This window comes from Filicampus tigris, chromosome 8 (assembly GCF_054856515.1).
Source record: "Filicampus tigris isolate MCC_2025a chromosome 8, RoL_Ftig_1.0, whole genome shotgun sequence".
NCBI classification, from domain to species: Eukaryota; Metazoa; Chordata; class Actinopteri; order Syngnathiformes; family Syngnathidae; genus Filicampus; species Filicampus tigris.
Genome location: NC_141224.1, coordinates 14,854,614 through 14,870,372, shown reverse-complemented (window position 1 = coordinate 14,870,372; position 15,759 = coordinate 14,854,614). Strand labels below are relative to the sequence as shown.

General features: G+C 40.4%; 1 protein-coding gene across 4 annotated transcripts in view; it reads left to right on the top strand.

Moving 5' to 3' along the window:
- The first annotated feature begins 3,277 nt into the window (after positions 1-3,277).
- The window catches only part of col14a1a (collagen, type XIV, alpha 1a), a 118,177-nt gene continuing 105,695 nt past the window's right edge, over positions 3,278-15,759 (top strand). For 3 of the 4 annotated variants that reach the window (XM_086038321.1, XM_086038322.1, XM_086038319.1), the window contains exons 1-2: positions 3,278-3,423; positions 5,122-5,225. In XM_086038321.1, the coding sequence (XP_085894447.1) occupies positions 5,144-5,225 (82 nt within the window). In that variant the 5' untranslated portion in view covers positions 3,278-3,423; positions 5,122-5,143. Of the gene's footprint in view, positions 3,424-4,882; positions 5,000-5,121; positions 5,226-15,759 lie in introns of those variants that run through there. The other variant, XM_086038320.1, reaches the window with a different exon arrangement.

The following is a 15,759-nucleotide window of genomic DNA, read 5'->3' as shown; positions in this document are numbered from 1 at the left end:
TCCATTTTCAGCATTGACACACAAATAATGAGTTAATTATGAGATATCGCTTTCAATCATCACACTATCGGTCCTGTCATGAATCTTTGGGCTCAACCGATATAGTCAGTCTGTATTTGGGACTGTAATTCTTACCATGAAACAGGTTAGAGAAGTGTTGAACACCAATGCAGGGATCACAAACTTTTCTGAATATCACAGATGGACCATATGGAGCTGAGCGCAATGACCCGCTGCTCAACTCTACCTACCATGTGACTAATGATTTTATTCATCAGCTCCTTCGTATGGGAATGACGGCGACATTGAAGAGGTAGACAGAAGGAGGGTGCATAGGTGAGAAAGGATAAGAGCACTGAAGGAGAAACAAACTGGACGTGGGAATAAAAAATAAAAAAAAAACAAACATGCGCTCTACACGGAGAAGCAGTCAATCAAAAGTCGTCCAGGGGTGCAATGAGATACAATATTGATTAAACCAAAATGAGTTGACATACAAAGCACTGTATGTTTGCCGTGCCTTAATTTACCACTTTACTAAAATGCCACAAAGCTGACACGTAACCCTCTACCTGCTGCATTCATTCAGTTACTGTGTTTTGTTTAATCAATTATTTTCTGTTAGCGTCAATATAGGCATGGTTGCTAGTCTGGAGTCTAATTATAATGGGCATAGAATTTCATATGCAACTTTGATTTGTTTGCCCTTTGTTTGATTAAATCACCTTCAGTTATTAACTGTGCACCGGGAATCGATAAATAACAGAGTTTAAAATAAAAAGTTGAATGCATTCATTCTCACCATGCCAGCCTAATATATTCTGTCATACCAATTTGGACCTGGAGGGGCGACAATGAGTCATAAGCGCCAAGGTTGCGTAGATGACGAAGTAACAAGGCGAGGTTGTTGTTATCCTTTTGGCTTTTCAGGTATGATCCTGATATGATATGCGCTTTATCTCATGGAAAGGACTGGACATTAGTTTGATGTATGGAAAAATATATACAGTACTGTACAAAAATAAGCACTACTTGAAGTCATTTTGTACCTTAAGTTTGTTTTTAAGTTTGCTGTGTGTATGCAGACAGCAGCTGATGAAGTGAGCACCACTGGGAAAGGATGAGGTTGAGGGGAACAGCAAGAGAGAAAGGGCGTCCTCATCCACTTTATTACGGTGTTTATGACATCTGGACAATTGTTTGTGTGTGCGTGTGTGTGGTGCCTCAGGGACACACCTGGTGTGTGCGTGTAGCTATTTGGTCTTTCAAGTCATCCAGAGGGACTTTTGACCAGACCAGCCTGAGTTTCCCATGACTCCCTCAAGCCTGAGGGCCAGCCACACGGCACAGTGAGTGTTTAAAAATGACACTTTTTCTACCTTTCTGCTTGGTTTTTGCCAGAAATAAAATGACTGTTTAATTTAACTGTTTTATTTATTATTATTATTTTTAGCCATTGCCAAAAGCTAGCATAGCATTTGAGAATTTTATCTTTGTACGTGGGAACTTTACAATTTTATTTTTATTTTTTTTAACTATAGGCATGGTATTCAGTTTGTACAAGGTAGTCATCTGTCATGCTAGAATCAATGGTAACCACATCTCAGGTTTTGTGCAGCGTTGTTTTCGGCGGCCATTTCAATTTTGGTCTTAGTTTTAGTCTTTTGGACAGAAATGTTTTTTTGTTTTACTTACATTTTAGTCATTTTAATATGTGATAGTTTTAGTCCAGTTTTAGTCAATGGAAAAAAAACGTTTTTTTTTTTAATCAAATGCACATTGTCATATGTTTAAAATCTTTTTTTTTTTTTTCCAAAACTTAGCTGCAATAGTAAAAGGGATGCCCTCCCATTTGCTGCTAACAGCTTCCACTATTTTAGCAAGACTTTCTGTCAGATTTCTCTCTATAAGCATTTTTGTCCATAAATTGAATGTTGGTGAGATCTGTTTTAAAGTCTCTTGTGGAGCATTCCAAAGTTTTTGTGATGGCAATGACATCACGGATTTGTCCACACAAACTCATCAAATTCATTAAATTATGCATTGCCTTTGTGCCCTGGCAACAGCTTAGGGCTCCTCAAACAATTCCCACTAGGGTGGAAACATTCACTTGTCCAAATTGAAAAATGAAGATTTAAAAGGAACTAAGTGACCACCTGATTAACTGTTGAATTATTTGCGAGGGTGTCTCAAAATGTTTTTTCGTGAGGTTTGGCTCATTTTTCAGTCAAGCATAAGCCACTTACACCCGGAATAATTTATCCCCTCTCAGACAGATGTTTATAATATGTGCGTATGTGACTAGGCTGTCAAGTACACAATGCACCAAAAACATTAGATGTGGTTGTACCAGGTCACATATAATAAGACTTGGATTATAACCAGTTTTATTCTGGTGTTGCACATCTCAGATGCAAAGCATAAAGTGCAGCCTTTAAGTTCCCAAAAGGTGGCATTCTTTTAGTTCTCTGTAGTACTCTCAACATTTTACCTCCCCAAACAGCCAGCAAACACTGAACTGGTGGTTAATTATTGAGAATTTGCATTTTTCTACCAAGATTTATGAGAACTTGACTATAGGTCTTTAAAGTTGCATTTGAACTATAGGTCCAGAGGGCATATGTGCATTTGTATGGTTTTCCCATAGAAACTATTAAACATGAACTTTATTTGATTAAAAAAACCTTCATGTAATAATGAGGAGTAGTACATAATATGTTCCGGAGCAGTTCTTCACCCTGGAATTGTTTCGATTTTGAATTTCACAGATAATGATAATTGAAGGAATTTAAAGCAGTGATTCACAATGTGTGATCAACAGGTTTTGTGTTAGTCAGAAAACTATGACGTACCATCCATACTAGGAACATATGTGAGGCAGTGTGTATAGGCATCAGCTATAAATAAGAAGGCGATGTCTTGAACCTTTAATTCACTTACAAATTCCAATCAGTATTGAAATTAAATGCAGTGACCTAGCTAACCCCTGAGCGCAGCTTCCGGATGTGATCCGTGCCACGGGGTCGAATGGTGACCCCGGGAGGCTGCTGCAGCCCGGGTGCAACCTGCAGGATGAGCGCGGGTTCTTTTGCGCAGCTGCACTGCGTGGCGCCTCCGTACAATGGCTGTGCATATACGTGTGCGCGCGCGTGTGTGTGTGTGTGTGATGAGACGTAGTGAGGGCTGGGACAGGAAGGATTAGCCGTAGGGAGGGATGACTGAATAACGAAGAGAGAAACACCCAACAACCCACCCACCCACTCCCCGACTTCTGAACGAACGAGCGAGCGAGCGAGCCGCATCCGGAGAGAAGGAAAGGAAAAGGAGACGGGGAGAAGAATCCTTTCGGGACTAGGTGGCGGACGTTTCGGATTTCTCTTTTGGGAGGAGAAAAGAGGACATTCTAAATATATGACTGGAGAGGTATGAAATGCAATTTCATTCAGTGTGCGTGCATGTGCGTGACAGTGGGGCTGGGTCTCAGGTGCGTGGGTTTGTAGGTACAGTAATTTGAATGGATTTGCTGCAAAGAAAGAAAAAAGAACTTAAAGTCGGACGGAGTGATGTTTACTTAATCTTTGGGAGAAAACATGTTCCTATCTCATGAAACCCTTCAAGATGATCGGGCATAGTTTGAAAGGGGTCTTGTGGCTCGGCTCCACATGCCTCAATTCAATCTTGACACAACTTTGTTACAAGTGCTGTTTTATTCATAAAGCTGCAGGAGAGCGGGTGTCCCCAGGTGAGAAAGATTCCTCAGCCCTCCTCTTGCGTGTGTAATAATGAGCATCAGTCAGGAGGTGAGAGGCAGACGAGGTGAGGAGGAACAAAACGTGGGGAGTGAAGAGAGGAGAGAGGATGGACAGTGGCACACACAGTGTGTTCCCTATTTGAGCTGCCAGTCAAACTTGGGCCGTGCTTGTCCTCCGTCTTTTGCCCTTGGTTAATTTGTCACATTCTACCCAATTCCTCTCATAGCCCCATCTTCAATACCCCCCACGTTTTGGATCGCCAATTTGATCTACAACCACTAAAGTGCTAGTTTAATGTACAGAAAAGAACATTGCAGACATTTATGTTTAATAAACTGCTCAAAGTAAAAATGGAAATCTTGTTTAAATTTAAGGAACATACCTTCAGATGTTCAGAATTAATGTCCAGAGGCTTGTTAACAGTGCATTTCAGAATCAAGGTTCCAAGATTCCACTGCACATTCATTCAAGCGTCAAAGTTCCAAACGAATTAAATTGTATGGTGTTTTTTCCCAGTGTTACTTTTTAAAACATTAGAATTATATATGTGTTAAATATATGAGCTAACCATAAAGGGACTTCCCCCTCACTAAATTATTAATTTAGAAGAGTAGTAAAAATGAGTTCAAATTGTGCATGTATAACTATCAACTTTTATGAAACCACAGTAGTGTTTGTGAAAGTTGAAAGGTCTCTTCTCCATGTTCTAATTTGGTGGTATGTTTTATCATTTAGATTTGGGAGACAGGAGGTTATGGGCACTATTAAATAAATAATCACTTATTTATTTTTAGTTGATAAATCAGTCAAATAAAACTTGTGTCTGGCGGAAGTTGTTGTGTGCTCTAGGACTCAAAAATCACCCAGTTTTCATTTGAAATAATTTGTATTCTTCTATTCACTTAATAGATTTACTTCTCTCTATTAGAAGCCCAAATTTGGTATTGAAGGTTGTTAAAGCCCATCTTCTCTTTTGTTTGGTGCCGTTCGCTTCTCTCTTCTTTTCTAAAAATCATAATCTCTTCTCTTCTTCTGTCTGCTCTTTTCTTCGACACATCTCCTCTCTTCCCCTGCCAACAAAGTCCTCCACTGTTTCAGCCTCCTCCGTGTGGGCGTGAAGCTCGACCACTGCTCTGTGGTCATAGACTGCCCAACAACTGCTGTGTAACTGTCTCCAAGTAGACGATTTTTAGGGCTAACTGATTCCAGATCAGCCCCTGGGGCTGTGTTGGGGGCAGGGTGGCAAGGTGGGTCTTCCCGACCTCTGGGGCCTCCCGACAGCTGGATGGCATTCCTCAAGTCTGTCACTGGGTGTCTTGTCTCAATCAGCTTTTAATCATTCACTCAACTTTTTTTCATCTTCTTCCAGGTCCACGTTGCTGGTTGTGAGGATGTTTTCTCAGAGATGTCTGTGGGCTCCACTGGTGTTACTGACTGTCATTTCCCATTTCCCCGGTAAAGCACAGGATCAAGGTAAGTTCTCCTGACTCCTCTCTATTCTGCACTCACTGCTTTTAGTCCTTTTCTCCACTTAAAACCACTCTTCTGCTTCTTCCATCCCCTCTAAGCCTTTTTTGATTTCTGAGCTCAAACTCTTCTGTTTCCTCGACCTCTTCCTCAGTCAACTTTCTTCATCACTTCTCCCTGTGCATTATCGCTGATGGAAAGACTCTGTCCAATCAGGTGACATCACATGCACGCTGATGCTATCATCTCCATCAGGGTACCGTTTCAGCTAGGCATCGCAACATCACTTGCCACTTGGTTGCAGATGCTGCCACGCTTCAGAGCGGTTTTTAATAAATGTGGTGTAAAAGCGCGATTCAGGCTGGTGTGATTTGCTGCGTGATGTGCCGCACTATATATGCCTTGCAATCAACTGCAACTCAGCAAACTGGATTTAATCAAAATGGGTCCGATCACAAAAGTGAGCTGTCTGGTTTGTGCCAGCGAATGACTGAAATAATTAGACATGTTCATTATCCTTGTTTAACCCAATTTGTGTTTACTTCAATCTTAAATATCGTAATTTATAAGATGCCACTTAATATAATAAGCGCTCCCCCAAAAATCACCTTTAAAAAGCATTTTTGTCTCTGTACTTACATCACGTGTATAGTACGGTCCCCCGATTTGCTGGTATCCTCTATTATAAGAGAGAATAATATGAAAGAAAAACGATTCAAAACATACCAATAACGTGTAAATGCTTCTAAATTCCGGTTGAAAACTATGCTTTTCCCACTTTTCTCATACCTATTGTTAAGGAGCATTTGAAAAATCATATTCTACAAAATCTTGCTTTGTATCATACAGCCTTTTAGTAATTTTAGTAAGCTAGAGAAGAGACAGTGTAATGACAGCACCTTGTGGTTATAAATCATAATTACAGCTAGTAATGTACATGGAAAGCCGACATATCAATTAACATAAATTCCGCACACTCCCACATTACGTTAAGTGACTCTACAATATGCAAATAGCTAACAACATGCCCATATGTGTGCATAATAAGTGTAACGAACGTCTGTTGCTAATGCTAGCGGGCTAATGTGGCTAACTGTGCCACGACCTTACGGGCTATTATAATTGCAGGATTCACAGATCATTTACTTAAAGAGTTATAAGGCAACTCTGCTCTTATTTAGCTGGTCTGCTGCAACCGTACCGCAAACACGAAACAGGAAATGTGACAACGTGAGACAACTAGTTCTTATTTTATTATATACATTTTCTATTATATAAATTCGGAACATTAGACAATTAAATATCATGTTGGAACGAAAGCATGCAATTTTCTTTTTTTTTTACATCCCCTCACTAGGTACTAGTGAACCTCTATACAATGTGAGAAAATTTTGTTTTTTCGCTGGACCCTTGTACCCTTGGATTTTGGTTAATTTCCTTTAAGAAAATGCATATTATTCATGAAAAATGCATGATGTAGAAGTAAAGGTGTTTCCTGTCTATGACATACTAGCTCTGGTGTCAACCAGCTTAGACCTTCAGCAAGGCACTGAAGTCACATGCAAGTGTGTAAAACAATAAAATGTCTTAGGCCAATAACGAGCCCTCTAACAAGTTGAATTAGACCTGGCTGACATGCATGCACTTCAAGAGAATATGAATTTGTGAATGTTTTTTATGTGTTACTTTGTAGGAACAATGAAGGTTAATGTAACTGTATCAATGATGGCTTTTGCATAGCATCTTTACATTATCCACAAATGCAAGGGGAGCACCATTGAGAGAGAGAGAGAGAGAGAAAAAAAGAGAGAGAGCGAGCGAGAGAGAGAGAGAGAGAAACAATATGCAATCTAGGAAGTGCAGAAGGTTAAATGGTGTACTTATCTCGATAAAGATTAGGAAAATGAGCCAGAGGGAAATTTCAACATTTAGCTAGCTGTGACTGTGACTTTGTGAGTGTGCATGCATGTGCGAGTGTCTGTATGTGTGTGAGAGTGAGAGAAATATTCTTGCAATGAAAGCATTTTGCTAAATTTGAAATACAACAATCAAGATTGAAATGTAGACTCAATACCACCAAAAGTAATATTACTGTCAATCAGCTATACTTTATGTGTACAGTCGAACCCCGCTATTTGCGGGCAGTAGGGACCGGGCCGGCCCGAGAATAACCAAAATCCACATATAATTAACACCCACTGACATGAATTGGGGGGGAAAAAAATCAGACCCCAAAGATTCTTAAAAAAAAAAACCCTAATAAACATTCACTAGACATTTTCTACGACAAAAAACATAGTGAAAATGAAACAGAATTTACAGCATCGAAGAAAATGAAACTGATATGGCAACACATAGAAGCTGAAATCTGATTTGACAAAATAAAATGAACCCACAAATGACTGGAAGCTATGCAGCCAAGACATATCTTATGAAGTGAACAGAGCTGGGCACTTGACCCTTTTTTGCCCGTCCGGCCGCGACCCCCCGGCCATATTCATAAACAATGTCGGCGCCCGTCCCGTTCTGACGAAGGGGGGTTGGTTGGTTTTGTCGTATTGTATAATTATTTGGGTCCAACAGACGACAAGTCTGCAAGCATTCAACAATTACTTATTTTCCAAACTTCCCCTCCTTCACACTTCCCGGCCTTCAAAATAAAAGCATGCCTGCAAACCACTACACAGCAGTTTTGCTACGGCGTATTTCCGGAAGTAGGAAAGTGCATGATGTGCCATACTTGAGTGCTGCGCGCAGCTTGAATATACTTCCGGACACAAGTTGTTTTGAAAGAAGCCTAAAAAGAAGCCTTTCACCGAGTAGGCTGAGATGAAATTTGGCCACCTCACGAGCACGTCACGCGCATTAGGGCCGATTAGTGGGCCGGACTAAAATCCACTTCCGGCCATGCTTAGTCCAGCCGTTTTTAAAAATTTGTCACCCACCACCCCTCCGCCCCCAAAATGGGCATCCGGCCGGGCCGGAGGGTCCGACCGGTCCGGCCCAGAGATGGACTGACCAGCTCTGGTAGTGAAGTCAATAGATTGCTGGAAATAAATTAGTACAATTTCATGTAAATCGTCCCCTTCTTAAAAACAGGGTGACGAAATGTAGGTCAGTGCTTTTGCTGATTTTGATTGGCCAGCAGAGAAGGTCTTGAAGGCCCTGACTGCGCACCGCTGCTAAATTCTATGTATGATGATGCGTTGCAAGGCTGTCACTCCAACCACCTTCACTTGTGTGTCACTAATGTGTGTTCAATGTTACCCACTCGGCATCCATTGCAGCCTGATCATCCTGGAAGGGGGATCCCCCCATCTGCGGTCCCTTCTCAAGGTTTCTCACTTTTCCTCAAATGTTTTTTTTTTTTTTGTTTTTCCTTGCCCTCCTGGGGGTTAAGATCAGGGGATGTCATGTATATGATCTGGTGCGTATGTGAAACCCTTTGAGACTTTCTTGTGATTAAGGGCTATAGAAATAAATTTGACTTGGCTTGACTTGATTTGTTGCTTGTTTGTTTGAAAAGTGTATTTTGTTGGGTTTAGAGCAGCCAACTGACTTGCCCATTTAAGAATATTCCATTTCGTACCTTCAAAACATCTTGAGGAGGAAACATTATGGAAAATGTCCTTTTTATTTGCTTGGTTACAAATAGTTGGTTTCCCGAGTGCCTGCCCACGAATCAAGTGTGAAATTAAACAACCAAGTACATCTATTGTTAGCTGTCTAAATTATCCAAGTGGGCATGGGGAGGATTTGTGTTTTGCGGCACGTGCCACATGCATGGATTCTGCTATTTGATGAGTGTAATGAGCCGGCCTGGTGATGAAGCACTGCCTCCACAAGCTCAAAATACAATGGATGTTGGAAAGGGCGTAACCTCAGCAGAAGCGATGAGCAGCGGTTTGAACAGATTAATTTCAACCAGAGTGTTATGAGCAGATGTTTAGCGTGCTGCAATTTATTATCCTTTATGTATTTTGACCAAAGAATGTCAAAGACACATCCAAACACCTGGGAAGTGTTTGGAATTGTAAAAAAAACCAAATAGTATTATTATGTATAGTCTTACTATACATTTAGATCCCTGAAAATGAAGATACGCTGCATAAAACGGCTCCTACAATGATGAATGTCATAGCTTTGTGAAACCTCTTGAATGAAAGCTAAAAATGTACAATTCAGTCACCCCTTCATGTGTTATTTCAAATCCATTGTGGTGCTCTGTAAAGACAAAAATAAGAGCAACTGTCATCGTCAAAACACACCTGGCCCTAACATGTGCAAAGAAGGCTCCGAAGGGAAACCAAACAAAGATTTTTTAATCGCTCAGAAGCTCTTGGCTGGATCAATTAACCACTTGTTGAGTCATGCTTGCGCATCAATATACAGGCAACTTTCAAGGGTAATTTAATCTTTAAATAATTCATTTGTTCAATCTTAAATCCTGTTGGGTGTGGTGCTGCCTTGTGCTTAGTTGATGTAAATAAATCAACTAAACACAAGGCATCACCACCATTGGCATCTCTATGAAATGGCGATTGCTTTGAAATAAAAGCAGGGCTTTTCCATTCGTCCCTCTTTTTCCAACACTTAATTTAGACCTCCCTCTTTGCTCGCACCATTTCCCCTCACTCTACCTTCTATACTGTTTTTTTTTTCCTGTCCGCTTCTCTCTCTCTCTCTCTCATCATTTCATTCCAATTTGCAGCAGCTATTGTACCACATAGAGTGATTTATTTGATTTTAGGCCGAAAAAAAACCAAGTAGTGTGACCAAAGTGTGGCAGTACAAATTAGACTGGGATTTGTAGCCACTAAGTTACAGCATCACAGGGGTGACCCCTATCCAGTCCCTTCATTAGGGGGCAGAGGAAAGCTATGAATGTCCCTCGAAAGAACAATATCAGGTCAGCTGGGATTTTAGAGTGCAGATGTGTGTGTGTTCTGACCACGGAGGATATTTGTATATACAACTAAGACATACTGTATGCTCACGATATCTCCAGGAACTCCCACTACATCAAAGGGTAAAGAAAGGCTGTTTGACTGCAAGAAGAGGAGCTGTTTTTCCAAATAAATGAAGTCCAATAATATGATTCCATCCATGCATTATGCAATACTATCCAACAACAAGTCACACTGTACCAATTTCAATGAATGCCGAGGCACTTAAACCTTGACGCATTTGACAAGATATGTTTTGTTTGTTCGTTTTTAGCCACTGATTTACTGTTGTGTTAGGTGTCTGTGTTGTTTTATAAAGTCAACGCTTGTAGAATTTAAATTTCCTAGTAATCCATGTGTAACATGAACGGCATCATGAGGTGTCAGGATGTGATGACAACAAGTTATGACTAAATGAGGTAGTAACAAAAGGTGGCCCCTCCCGCCCCCCCCCAAAAATGCAAATGTATTAATGCATCTTACAGTCTTATTTTAAAAAGCCACACACTCAGAGAAAAACCTAAAACACTGACTATTTCTTAAGTGCAAATGTTAAAATAGTTACTCCACTTAAAAAGGTCAAATGTTTAATTTAGTCTATTCAGTTGTTGCACATCAATCTCTGGTATGCTTTGGCTGTTGTTTTGTTCAGTGAGCAGTGCAACTGTGAGCCTGTTCTTGTCTTCTGTAAGTGTTTTCTTCAAGCCCAAGTTGGCAACATAACATGAAATATTTGCTATGGAGGCATTGAGACTTATTAATTTTGTTCCCTGCTCGGCCCCCAGAGGGTGCAAATAGAAATATTTTGTGTTGCAGCTGTGGAGGCAGCATAATAATAGGAGTAGAATTTGCACTGTTTCACATTTTCATTTTGATAATGGAGTATATTTGTTTGTAGTCCAGTCACTCAATCAAGCTCCTTAAAATGTGTGTGGAATCCCACATGTGTGTGAACACTCATTAATTTCAATTGATCGTGTTGCTTATCTAATTAACGTGGTGCAGTTTGAAACGCGTCAAGTGTTTTGTGTGTGGGCAATGATCAATGTATGCATTTGTGCAGTGAACGTGTGTGGTTAAAGGGCAGACAGTAAGTGTGAGTGACTTTGTGGCGGCCAATGATTGCAGCTATAATGAACTCAGGGTGAAGCCAGTGAGGTGGAAGCATTAATTCATAAACAAAAGGCAGAATGAGGTGGAAGCAAGCTGCTTTGAATTTAAATAATGCTCATTAAGCCAAAGCCAATCAAGTGGCAGCTCCTCACCCTTCAACGTCTGTTGACTGGAATCCATCTTGTCACCATCACCAACCACTCCGCAATAAATGGAGCTGTGGGTGTGATGAGAAATGGCCCCACCAATGTGGCTCCTTTGTTATTGATGGAGCATTAGGAGAATGCAACGTAAATTAAAGAAATATCAGTGAAATTAACCTCCCCTTGATGGGGGTACGAGATGATGGGAATTTTTGATAATTGTATGAGTTTTTTGGGGGGAGCGGACTGTCAGAAAATAAACAGTGAGACACAATTAATATTCCCTCATATTGTCACATGGATGGATAAACTGTGTCAGTTCAATTCATCAAGTCTGTGGGTTATTGTGTGTCTCGTGTTTCCTGGTTGAACATTCCGTGTGTATGTAATCATCAAAATAATAGTAAGCCTAAACATTTGCCATTCGGCTTCTTTCTAGGTTGCAGGGAGCTCGATTCTATCACTTTGGGCTGAAAGGCAGACCAGAAAGTATTCACAGCGTTTCATTTTGTCCGCATTTAGTTATGTGACAGCCTCATCCCAAAATGGAATAAATTCATTTTTTCCCCCCTCAAAATTCGACACACGACACACCATATTGACAACATGACACTGCCATTTCCAAATTTCTCGAGAGATGTTTGGTTGGATTCAAGTCTGCACTCTGGCTGGGCCACTCAAGTACATTCACAGAGTTGTCCTGAAGCCACTCCTTTGATGTCTCGGCTGTGTGCTTAGTCCTGTTGGAAGTTAAACCTTCACCCCAGTCTCAGATCCTGAGCACTTTGGAGAAAGTTTTCATTCAGGATGTCTCTGTACATTGCTGTAAATCTATCCCTCAATCCTGACTAGTCTCCCAGTTCCTACCACTGAAAACATCTCCATAGCTGCTGACTGACTGGTATTGGTCAGGTTTTGAGCAGGACCTGGATTCCTCCAAACATGACGCCTGGCAGTCACGCCAAAGAGTACAATCTTTGTCTCATCAGACCAGAGCATTTACTCTACCATGCAGTATATTGTAGGCTTTATTGGCAGAGTGCTGCATAGATGGTTGTCCTTCTGGAATGTTCTCTTTCTCCACAGAGGACCACTGGAGTTCTGACAGCGTAACAATTTGGTTCTTGGTCACCTGACCGACGAAGGCCATTCTGCACCGATTGCTCAGTTTAGACGGGCTGCCAGCTCTAGGAAGATTCCTGCTGTTTCAAATGTTCTTTCATTCACGGATGACGGAGGCCACTGTGCTCATTGGAACGTTCTTTGCGGCAGAAATTCGTCTTTACTCTTCTCCAGATTTATGCCTCAAGACAATCCTGGCTCAGAAGTCTACAGACAATTCCTTTGACTTCATACTTGGTTTTGACTTCATGCTTTGTTTGTGCTCTGACACACACTCTCCAATCAAGTGAATTTACCACAAGCGGAGTGCAAAAAAAGATAGAGGATGAGTATCAGAGCTTGGTGCTAAAAGTTGTGAATAGTTTATGTGTATATGATTTTTATTTTTTATTTATTTTTAATACGTTTGCAAAAATGTTCCCCAAAACTTTTCCCACATTGTCATGATCATGTTTTGTGTAGAATTTTGAGGTAAAATGGATTTATTCCATTTTGAATGGCAGTGACATAAAATATGGAGAAAGAGAAGCACTGTGAATACTTTCCCGATGCACTGTCCACCCTGGACTGGCCACCAGCCATTTCACAGGTCATTGTTATATTGAGAGGTGAAAAGGAGTGCAGCACAGCGGGATCTTGCAAGTGACCCAAGTGTGACAGAGGATTTCATCATTACAGTTGTGTACTACGTGATCTGGCTACCATGCGGAATGAAGAACCTGCTTATTTGTGGACAGTGTGCAGATTTTTCGGTACAAATCCAGGCGGAGGGTACCTCTCCTTCCATTCCATGACACAAGTAAAACTGAGGGAAGCTTCAAGATGACATAGAGAAGAGCAGGAGAAGGAAAGATTTGAGTTGAAGCTACCATTGTGAGGAGGAAAATAAACTGCTTCTAATTCTGTAAATCCATTTTAAAAAGCCACAGGACAAAGGCTTTGGAAAGTAAACATGCAGGAATGGCCGCAATGGCTCTTTTCTGGCTCACACCTCCTGCATAGTTTAAGATTAGGCTAATTAGCCTCTTGTTAAAATGCCTTTGAATGGAATTCACAGTGCCACGCTGCAAGGAAATGTACTAGATATTGTGTTTGGATGGATTTCTTTCATTTGCAAAAAACAATGGGGCTCTTTCAATGTACAGCATATGAAGGCTTCAACACCTCAGATGATTTCGTGGTGGAAAAACTGTTGTTGCTGGGTAGTCATCAATGTCCTACTTCAAGGAAGGTCTTTAATTTTACTGCCTAGCATGAGTTTAATGCAAAACTCAGTCGTGAGCTGGGGGGAAAACCACTAAAAATGGCGCTAGTTTGCGAAATATATGGCTGAGCTATATACAACACTTATATTGTCCCGTGCTGTATATAGCCACAGTATTAGACAAGGCTCTTATCCATATTGGCAACGATTCAGCACTTTTTTTTACCTGATCCCCAAAACATCTTGGCACGTAAAGAAGCGAAAGAGAGTGAAATGTAGAGCTTGAATATTCTTCATATTTCGCATGTGGCAGATGTACTGACCCGTGAAGATGAGTTTGAATAAAAGGCCCTCAATTTAAGTCAGCATCCACAGCTATTAGCTATATTATATCCATATTCATTAATCACAGTTACGGTCTCTTGAATTGCCTCAATGTATAGACCTTGACACACATTGAGCATTATAGCTGTCTCCTTCAATTTTACATTCGTTAATTATAATTCAGCGCGTGTGAGGCTGTGTTCTTTGACATGCAAAGGGATGGTCTCGTTATTAATCTCCTGCCAACTCCATTCAAACACTATCAAGCACACAGCAAACGCTACCAGAGTTATAATGTTCCCCGTGGCCGTGAATTATTCATAGGAGTCTTATTGTGGTCAGGTGTAATTATATAGTTTTGCACGATGCATTTGGACTATTTGATAGATGACGTGATATGATTACCTGAAGACTGCAGTGAACAATTGGTAAAACTGGTGTACAGCATTGTGTCTCTACACCATAAACAGATCAAATAACATGCAGGCTACCAAAGAAAGAGCATTTGAAGGACAGCGACCCAAAAGTAAAACTTCCTGTAAAAACTTGGATATTTTGCTTTGAATGAGGTCTGTTATTGTCAAGTATTTAAAGGAATGATTATTCTCTTGAGCATTCCAGCATCAAACAGCAAACTTTAATCTTCATTTCAAAAAGGTTTAGGCTACATTTACACAAGAACAATCTCATAAAAGCAGGAGTTATTTTAGTTATAAAATCATCAATTTCAGACAAAGATAATCTAGGTAAATATTAAATGCAGTTTGTTAAATAGGGATTGTATTGGGGGTCAAAACCTATTCAAAGCTAACTGTCCCTGTGTGAAAAAGTACTTGGCCCCTCAACCTAATAACTGGTTGGGGACAGCCTCAGCAGGAACAACAAAATCAAGTGTTTTCTGTAACTGGCAATGAGTCATTGACATCTTCTGTGGAGATATTTTGTCCCACTCTTCCTTGCACAATTGATTTTATTCAACAACACTGGAGAGGTTTCCATCATGAACAGCATTTTTAAGACCACGGCACAGACTTTCAATCAGATTCAGGTGCGGACTGAAACAGCATTTTAGGTTTACTTGCGTTATCGTTGTCTGATCTACATATTTGCTTGATAAACTGAAATATTTAAGTGTGGAAGAAAGTAAAAATTTGACAATATGCTTTTTTACAGAACTGTACGTAATCTGGTTTATGTGCTTATTTTAGGATTATGGTGTAACGGTTTTGATGTTGAGTCTCCTAACGTGATTTTATATCATGTAAGATGCTATCTACAGTAGAAACGTTTGACTGACATTTAACCGTCAAGCGAGGCGTGATCTTAGCGCATCCGGTGAACATGCCCACAATTTGAGAGCAGAGACAATTGCTTGGATTTTTGCGCTTCTGAAGCCTCATTTGTTATACTTGTGATTTTTTTTAATAATTCATGTTTGGCGGGGTTGTTGACAATTCATCAGTGTGGTGAGTCAAATTTAGAAGTCATATTTATTTTTGACTTTACAGGGTCTTTTAAAGTCATTATCTTGAGTGTCCCACACAACAACAGCCCTGTCTATTCGCTGTTATTTGTGAAATACTCACAACAAGCATTTTCCAGAGCCATTTTCAAATGTATTTTATTTTATTCTCCAAATCGCTGTCGTCCTACTTTGACAACATTGCTCTCCACTAAAATAGAGATTT